The sequence below is a fragment of the Berghia stephanieae genome, chromosome 3 (genome assembly GCF_034508935.2).
Source record: "Berghia stephanieae isolate SIO BIC M18660-M18661 chromosome 3, UCSD_Bste_1.3, whole genome shotgun sequence".
In the NCBI taxonomy this organism is placed as follows: domain Eukaryota; kingdom Metazoa; phylum Mollusca; class Gastropoda; order Nudibranchia; family Aeolidiidae; genus Berghia; species Berghia stephanieae.
Genome location: NC_088362.1, coordinates 78,698,009 through 78,708,008, shown reverse-complemented (window position 1 = coordinate 78,708,008; position 10,000 = coordinate 78,698,009). Strand labels below are relative to the sequence as shown.

Below are 10,000 nucleotides of genomic sequence, written 5' to 3'. Positions count from 1 at the left end.
GATTGTAAAATCCTTTAGTGAGAATATAGTAGGAAAGATAATAAAAACGATGAATTGAAAACAAAAATCATGCAGATATCGAATTTTAACCTTTATTTGCTCGGATCTCAAAACTAGCTCGTTCGACTTCAGACGGGTTTTGCCAAATCAGCATACAGATATTGTTTCTTTTTTAAAACATCGCAAAATCAATCCACATTTCTTACCAGAAGGGGTTGTTTTGTTTGCCCAACATTCATTCAGCTCTGTCTGTTTCTCCTGTGAATACAATACAAATTAATAATTGACAAACATAATATAATGTAAATATTGTGCACGCCATCGTTATTTTTATTTTCTGAGCCTACTAGGGAAACTAACAGATTGGACGAAAAGTTCAATTTCAGATTTTTGATGGGTTTTTTCCCCCCTGCAGTTTCTGTTCCTTAACGCTTTTTCACAGATATTTCAATTTAACGGAATCAGTGACTTTGTCATTAATGTCTTAAGATGAAAAAAAAACCAGTAGTCGCAAAAATCTGAGAAAATGGAGGCATAAAAATTTAGCATTTGTAAAAGGCAATATCTACTGAACGTTCTCAAAGTGCGTTATGGATTGATCCCTAGCCAACAGCAACGCTTAACATGTCGTAAGAACAGACATGACGCCTATAAGTCTATATTGCCATTTTTTCATCACATTCAATGTTTTTAACGACCAGGCAATTATATAAAACTCGTATATTCAACGCTCAGAGATAGATAGATAGATAGATAGAGAGAGAGAGAGAGAGAGAGAGAGAGAGAGAGAGAGAGAGGGAGAGAGAGAGAGAGAAAGAGAGTTGAACCAGGAACCTACCTGTCCGAAAGCGAGTACAATGTGCTTGTGGTATGACAGTCGTCTCCGAATCGGAGGGTTCAGGGTTTGAGTCCCGCTCCGGACGGCGCATAGTAGAATCTTTAGAAAAGGCTCTTTACTCACATTCTCTTACCGTACTCAGGTGAAAAATGAGTACTTGATCATTTACAGCGCTCTCATGTGAAATCGAGTGATTGTTCCTCTTTTTTTTTTTTGGACCTCTTTGGGTAGCTGGTATGCTAGATCTGGTGGAAAGTACTTTGCGATAGAATTGCGCCCTATCTTTAGGATAGGACAAACTACTATAATCTTCAACAGTCGTAACGTCACGTCCTTCCTAATGACGCATGGTAACCTAGTAACACTGGCTCTAAACTATCGGAACAATGGCGGACGCCCGTATGAAATATTTCCCCGGCGAGCATAAAAGCGTATTCAGAGGAAAAAAACCCCCATAAATTTGATCATGTTTTGACTTTTACACACTCTGATCACAAGGCATATGAAAAGTTCTTGCCAGCATGAAGAATAAAAAGTAATTATTTTCTTTGTTTAGAACCAAGATGGCCGCCGTTGCCGGGCGGCGTGACATCAGACTACTGAATCCAATTGTATGTTTCATGCTACACGGAACTCTAGTTTGCGTCTTATCCGTGATTTTCCCAGGCAATAAGACATCTATCGTTACCTGGATCCGTTCCTTCAGTCTATCCTTTTTGCTCTTGCGAGCGGTCACAGAAACAACCAAAAGGCACATGGCCAGTAAAAGAATTGGGGTCTTCATTGTTGTCTAGCTGTCGATTGTAAAAAAAGAAAAAGATTAATTATGTGAAAATGGATACAAAGTGTTGTAAAAAAGTGAATATTATAAAAGTTTCAAAAAGAACAAAATTATAAGTACGGACCGTTTCGGACCCAAAGCTCTTCTACAGCAAATTCATGTTAATATTTTGTTCTTTTTAAAAGCTGTTATGATCATTTTTGTATATTACTTTTTTTTAAACGGTCAACAGTTTCTAACAGCTTAATACTTATAAATTTATACAGCGTATTTCATGGATTTACCAGTGCTCTTTCAACATTTTATTTCTTCTTTTTTTTTTTTCAACAGAACTAACAATGTTTCCAATCGGGTAATCTTATTACACACGATCATAATTTGAGAATTTTAGTAAAGAGTCTTTTTCCAGGACTCAACATTACGCCGTTTAAGTGAGACTAGAATCATGGATCGATAGGCCAAAAGGCGAGTGTCCTGCAATGTTATCACAACGCAGCACACAGTCTGAAGTAGAGATTAATAAACCGTAAGGTTTTATATAAAGCAATATCCAGTGTTGGTAATGGCTTGGGGACCTCTTGTAAATCACGTTGAGTCCATTCAGTGGATTTTGCTCAAAAGAAGGAACGAAATTGATGTCACTCAGCTCTTTGTTATCGGTTTTGGACATCCATTTTGGTGATTACTTCTCACTAAATGGTATCAATCAGACTATAAATGTTCAAGATTACACACAGTTTTGTGTGTTGGTATCTTATATCCGGCTTGCGGATATTGTGAGCATTTTACCTAAAGACACAGCATCAAAATAAAAGCTTAAGTCTGAAATTGAAATTCAGAACTTAAGCTGGCAAAACGTTTTATTTAATTTTACATGAAATGTTTTACTGAAAATTTATATTGCCGAATTTAAATGAACACAGCTTGTCAAAATTCTTAAACCAGGGAATTTTCTGGTTCGCCCTACTTCATTTGATATATGAAGTTAAAAAATTATCACCAAAATAAAAAAGAGGTCTAAGAAGTAAGATAATATAAGAATCGTATGCATTAAAATAAGATACTCACATGTACTACTGACCAAAACAATCATTCATTTTATAGTTTTGTATTATGTTTATGATTGTTTTGGTGGACACTTATGTTGTGTGTATTCTATTCGTATAAATACCATCAGTATACTTGTAATAAAATAGTTTTAAGTGAATAGTAGTCATAAATAAGTTTAAGGAGAGCACTTTGAATGTAACTTCGATGAGAGAAAAATCCACCTACCTTATGTTTCCTGACTTGAGTTTTGCTGTCACTTTGGGATGCGTCCGTGCTACACAACAAAATTCACTACACGCATCAGGCGTTTTATAGGAATCCTGACCAAAGTAATTTATTGATCAGTAATGGCGACACTCACCATCAAATTCATAGTGGATTTTCATAATGAATGTACCTTTTTTATTCTTTATTGCGATTAATCAGTTTGGTTTCCTGATCATTTTGCCGGCTCGTAAACTAGATATTCAAGATAAAGCAGGTTCATTTTTCAAGGTGGTCAAGTGTGACATATTTATTGGTGAATATCCTGTAACATTAGCCACATCAATAGACCATTATGTAATCGATACTGTGGACCGGAGGTAGTTCAGTTGCCATGATATTAAACAATTTACAAGCTGAGGGTAATTTAAATCGATCGATATTTGAAGGACGAGTTTTCTGGCTGAATTGTTAAATACATGTTTTTGCAAAGTACGGCATCTATCTTGTTAATTGGCTAAGACTTTGAAGGGATCTGGACTTCAGGAAATTATATCTAGATTATGATTGAAAAAGATGATTGCTTGTGACTCATCGCTTCAATTTGGTATTATTAGGGGCAGCGTGGTTGCGGTACGCTCTTGGCTTCGTACCCGAAAGGTAGCGAGTTCGATCACCCACCGCTACGCTGTGTGGCCTTGAGCAAGTCACCTCGAACTGGCTCCATGGGTTGCTGCATAATATCATTCATCACTCTGAAAAAAATATTGATCTTACCTCCCCTCCATGGGTTGCGCCATAAAATCATCACTCTGCGCTGTGTGGCCTTGAGCAAGTCCCCTCAAACTGGCTCAATTTGCGGCGCTGCACTGCGCCTGATGCCTGGTTTATTCCAGTCCTCCCTTGGAATAGAAACTGGAGATAAATTACCCCTATGGGATGAATAAAGGGAATTCTTATTTTATTTATTCGTGTATTTATTTTATGTCAGGGTGGACAAGATGAATCTAAGGCTTCACGTACATTACATCGTAACTGGCTTACACTGAAAAGACAGTTAAATTGTATACGATAGACGTATCACAAACACACAATAAACAATGAAAGTATCATCACAAGCCTCGCTCGGCACATTGTTAGTCCTTGGAAAAGGCTCTTTACTCACATTCTCTCACCGTACTCAGGTGAAAAATGAGTATAACAGCGTTGTCTCAGTTCAAAACAATTGTAATATCGCCTAACAGGCGTCGTGTCTCGTCCTACATGTTAAGTGTTGCTGTTGGCCAGGGATCGCTTGTAAAGCACTTTGAGCACATTTAGTGAATATTGCGCGATATAAAAGCTCAATTTTTCAACCAGTCAGTGACCCATTTTAAAGCTCTTTAAGCATGTTAAGTGGACATTGCGCTATACATAAGCTCATTTATTATCATCTAAGTCACACGTATATAAAACCATTTAAGGCGACATGTTCCAGTTTCTTTTTTTTTTTTTTTTTTTTTGGATTTCCCTATGAAATAGAGTTTATCCCAGTATCAAGAGCGTGAAACCGACAATAGAAGCTGCTTGCTACCATTTGGATAGGATTCTAGTCTGTCGCAAAGTATTTTCCGTCACATCAATCAAACGTAAGGGTTAGAATAAAATCTAGACAACAGCTGCGCCCGGGATCGATCTCGGTCCCTTTGAGTGTGAGACGAGTGATCTACTAACGGGAGCTATGGGGATCCCCAAGTCCTAGTATCAATACCAATGATATTCTTTTATGTCTAATCCATAGTCAATCCGCACTGATCAGAGCGATTTTGAATAAACCGGAAATGTATATCCTCATCATTTTTCTCTCTATTTTCACAAAACCGACGTGTCCTTATTACTGATTTGATTCGTGCACCTTCCACAAAACCAACTTTGTTCATTTTTTTCCCAAAAAGAATTAACATCAATATTATAGCAATTGATTGAGTTGATCCTCGTCTTGTAAAATCATTCCAAAACCGGAGACCATAAAGAAATGTCAGATTTGACACGTTTCAACAAGTGTCATTCTAATTGGTTTATATTTGAACAAAGGAAAAAATGTGTTTTGACAGAGCACGTCTTGTTTGTCAAAAATTGTGACAAATCGTCTCAAGACGGTTTAATGTTGGTGTGAAGTTCGATGATTGAAATTTGATTTAAAAACTAAATAACTAAATGAAAAAATAGGGTTAAAATGAATTATGCAAAAGCTCAATATGAACATTCAAGGGCTGACAGGGAACCACCACCATCCCTATTAACACACTAAAATATCACGGAAGAAAAGAAACTGCACACGCACTGTGTCACAATATAGATTGTTCACATTTATCTTATTAATTTTTTATTTTAGTAAGAACTGAATTAATCTCACTCCAGTAAGCTTAGAAAAACTATACCTTCTAATATTAGATCATCTTTCCTTTAATAGCCTTCCCTCGAATTAATTTCAAATTAGTGAATACTTTTCGTTCTACAATCTGTCACGTGGCCACTTATTATAAAAGCTGATAGGTCTAATATTCTACACTCACTTCTATCTACGATCTATGCCGGACGGCCAGCCTCTCCATTCCTCATATATATATTTGAAGATTTTTATCTTTTGGTACTTTGTGGATATTTTTATCTCCACCATCAAGACGCCGGAGCTTTTACCTTTGACAGTGCTGCCGTTGACGGATAAAAGATCAAACCTGAGCCCACCGTCGGAGAATAGATAATACACCCTTCCCCTTCTTAGCTGCCTGGAAGTTGAACCTTACAAACCTGATATTATATTATCATAAGTTACGTAATATCTTCACATTTCTATTTGTAACTGCCAAAATCATTATTCATATCATTTAATTAAATTTCATATTTCATTTTATTTCATCTTAAACAAATCATTAATTGTTCTTCATTTTAAAGTAACTGGTAAATTCTGGGGCCTTATTCTTCACATCTTTATTTTATGCATAGTCGCGTAGCTCTTTACTCATTTGAGACCATGACGCACTGCCATATTCCAGAATCAATGCGCACAAACAGTCGTTATCCCCCAGTACCATTCGCGCCTGTAGCAGCATCTCTGAAAATGTCAGAGCAACCAATAACCCGACAATATTCTATAGTTATCTCGACCAGTTTAAAGCCAATAGATAGATGTTACGTCAACACCACCCCACCACACCTAGTTGCGTCAATCTTCATCACATGAAGCTGCTATTATTTTTGGATTGGATTGGATTGGATGTACGGCTATGTGGTCTTTTGCTAAGACACTCGCATTCATACCAGAATGTCCAGGATTCGTGTCCTGCTCTGAGCGGCATATATTTGAGTCTTTGGAAAACGCTCTCTACTCACATTCTCCAATCGTCTTTAGTAGTAAAATGAGTGCCTGGGCGTTAACAGCGTTGTCTCTATGGGTTGCGTCATGAAATAATCACTCTGAAAAATTATTGATTTTTGTTCCCTTCCACGGGTTGCGACATAACATCATCACTCTGAAAAAAGTATTGTTCTCACCTCCACTCCATGGGTTGCGGCAAAAGAGTACTATAGTTACGTCATGGTTGCGGCATAACATCATCATTCTGAAAAAAAATATTGTTTTTCCCTCTTTTCCAAGGTTACGGCATATAATCATCACTTTGGAAAATTATTGACATCCGGCCTATTCTCCATGGGCTGCGGCATAAAATGTCCACCATTTAGTATATTCCGATATAATAGCATTCTACTCGGCTTATGCCAAGCTTTAATTTGAGGTTTAATGCATGGTATTGATTCAATCTATTTTAAAGTAATAAGCAGAATCCCATTACTTTTTGATTCACTCTCGTAGAATCTTGTCAGATGACATAAAATGGACGCATCCCTGTGAATTTCTATATCATATTTTTTGTTATTGCCAGTAAGTAGGAAAGATCTCCGCACAAAGCTTATTTCCATACTCGTTTGATTTTGTATCAGATATAAGTTTGGTAATCACCAAAGGCTGCATCAAACTTCAGTTAGAACCATCAAAAATGTGAGTGAACCCGTCGGTTATTTTTTTTAATTAAAAAAAATACATTAAAAAAAAAACAAAAAAAACTAAACAACAAAATATTTGCTTGTCGGCATGGTTGACTGAGATAAACTGATTCTTAGCGCCACATTAATTCGATCAGTGATAAATTTAACACACACACTAAGTTTAAAGATATATTCATTTTTTTTGTGATAAGAGTTACATTTCCGCCAGTGATTATTTTAAAGCTAAAATAGGTTAAAAGGAAGCTGTCTTCACGTGAGAAGTCCAAAATATGTAGGCTAACGTATCAAGTGGCTAATTGATTGCTGGACCAACTGTCGTTTTCGCACCCCTTCCATTCTACCTGTGGGTCGGCCGCCTTGATAACTACCAGAATTTCCGACCGCATGGGTGGACGAGCTATATTTAAAGGCATATAGCTGTAATATTATTTCGCTTTTCTCTTATAGATTCGGTTGCTCCCCTTGAAGTAGTGAAAGCGGGCGTTTCGGATCTTTATACTTGTTGAGAATATATTGTACTTTTTCTACAAAGATTAAACATCATATTGGAAACACTAGCCGGGTTTAATTTGTCGCAACATCTTTATTAGTTTACAAATGCTGCATCAAACCAGCATGGAGTTAGAAAAAATGGTTAATTTACAAACTTATAGAAGAATTTGCTTTCTCACGTTTACAACATAAGTGTCGTGCGCTTTTTAAAATGATTTATGGATACCTTAAAATACTCCATCTCGGATTCTCTCTCTCTCTCTCTCTCTCTCTCTCTCTCTCTCTCTCTCTTCTTTCTCTCTCTCTATCACACATACACACAAACACTCTCTCTATGTCAGTGTGTGAGTGAGTGAGAGAGAGTATGTGTAAGTGTGTGTGTGTGTGTGTGCATTCTCTATTTCTCACTCTATTCCACTCTTTATCCCCCCCCCTCTCTCTTTCTCTCTCTCTCTCTCTTTCTCTCTCTCTCTCTCTCTCTCTCTCTCTCTCTCTTCCCCTTCTATTATCATTCTTCATATGGATGTGAGCACCTTGGATGAGATGGGGACAAAATGGAGTATTTTGATATGATGAATATGAATAGGTATGGCGAAGAATGCATTCAACCAGCTGCATACAATTATGAAAAACAGGAATATTAGCATGAAAACAAAAATCAAAGTCCTGGATTGCTATGTACTGTCTGTGCTGCTATATGGTTGTGAGAGCTGGACCATAAACAAGACCATGGTTAAAAGACTGGAGGCAGTGGAAATGTGGTTTTACAGAAGAATGATGAGGGTGTCATGGATGGAAAGGAAAAGAAATGAAGAAATTTTAGAAATGGCAAACAGAAAAAGATCACTGATAACAAAAATCATCAAACGCCAAATGGAATTTTTAGGACACATTATCCGCCACCCTGGTTTGGAAATACTCGCCTTGACTGGAAAGATGAATGGAAAAAGAATAAGAGGAAGACAAAGAATAACGTATTTGAAAGGGATAAGAACTTGGACAGATGAAGCTGAGAAAGGTGGCGCTGCTTTAATAGAATTGGCAAGAGATAGATCAGCTTGGCGGAAGATGACCTCCGACGTCTGCTTCAGATATGGAACTACATGAGATGAGATGAGAATATGAAAGAGGGGGTGAACTATAGATAGATAGATAGATAGATAGATAGATAGATAGATAGATAGATAGATAGATAGATAGACAGATGGGCGGATGAATAGATTGATAGACTGATTGATTTGTTTAAATAAAGACAGGCATATAAATAATTAGATAATTATACATACACATAAGCTAAAAGATGGTATCAGGAATTTCCAATATTTCATTGTCAGATTATATATGTATATATATATATATATATATATATATATATATATATATATATATATATATATATATTATATGTATATATATATATATATATATATATATATATATATATAATGAAAAAATAAAACAATAACTGACGATCGCTTGAAAATTATAGTAATAACAGAAAATTAAGTGAGTAGAAAAGTGCCAGAAGACAATAAATAGAGAATAAACATTTTAATGCGATGTGGGCTTGAACACACGACCTTACTGATACGACAGTTCCGCCTGACGCTATGTAGTCGACCCATCCACCGCTCCAAAAAAAAAAAAGTGGTTTCAAACAAAGTGTCCATTCGGATTCCCTCACCCGACTTATAAAGGTCACGGGATCAAGACACACAAACTCTGCTGTGTTTTTTTGTACAAGCCAGCAGTAATGATATCGCTCTATTCTCAACACTAACATAACATGTTATAATATAGAGACGATTGAGGCATTGAGTAAGCTCTGATATTGTCGTATCAGCAGATCGTGTGTAGGAGCACATCGACGAGAATTTTTTATTCTCTATTGTCTTCAGGCACTTTTGTACTCACTTCATTTTCTGTTATTATCAACATAAGTGCCTGCCTCACTTTTCAAAATTATAGTAGTAGCTTTTTAAAGTGTCAAAAAAGGGTTAACAAAGTTGATACTTGTAGTGAACTATTTCAAATCCCTCCTGAGTCTTTCGGGATTTTAAATAGCTCAACACATATTTTCTCAGTGTCGCCCCATACTTTTATGGTTTTTATTATCTCAGCATAATTACAGTTGACATCTACTGTAATTACAAGAACGCCTAAGTATGATACTGAATAAATTAACGTCCAAACGATAGGTGTGAGATGCTATATGGCTGAATAATTAATCAACCGCCCGGTTGCTACCTGATGCCGGCCCGACTGAGGTACGCGGAGTATGATTGCTATTGAACAAATCAACAGTCACATCCTGGCACGACGAATCCTGGAACGAGCATCATTGGTATCTGGAATTGACTAAACTCTGGTCATATTTCTATATAAGCAAAGACTCAGCTAATTAGGTCTCTCTCTCTCTCTCTCTCTCTCTCTCTCTCTCTCTCTCTCTCTCTCTCTCTCTCTCCTACACCACTCACTCACCAATATGCTAATATAGCGGGGAACTCGAAATTCTATTTAGCGGGAATCATTGTGTGGACAAGGGTATGTAATAAATATATCAACCTTAAGCTGTGAACTCACATTGT

The 10,000-nt window shown here is 36.7% G+C and overlaps 1 protein-coding gene across 1 annotated transcript in view; it reads right to left on the bottom strand.

Moving 5' to 3' along the window:
• Nucleotides 1–2,937, bottom strand: part of LOC144968528 (uncharacterized) — a 12,687-nt gene extending 9,750 nt beyond the window's left edge. Inside the window, exons 1-3 of the mRNA XM_078906987.1 lie at nt 2,895–2,937; nt 1,527–1,628; nt 207–258 (exon numbers count right to left, since the gene is read on the bottom strand). Coding sequence (XP_078763113.1) covers nt 207–258; nt 1,527–1,622 — 148 coding nt within the window. The 5' untranslated portion in view covers nt 1,623–1,628; nt 2,895–2,937. The remainder of the gene's footprint in view (nt 1–206; nt 259–1,526; nt 1,629–2,894) is intronic.
• Nucleotides 2,938–10,000: the final 7,063 nt, after the last annotated feature.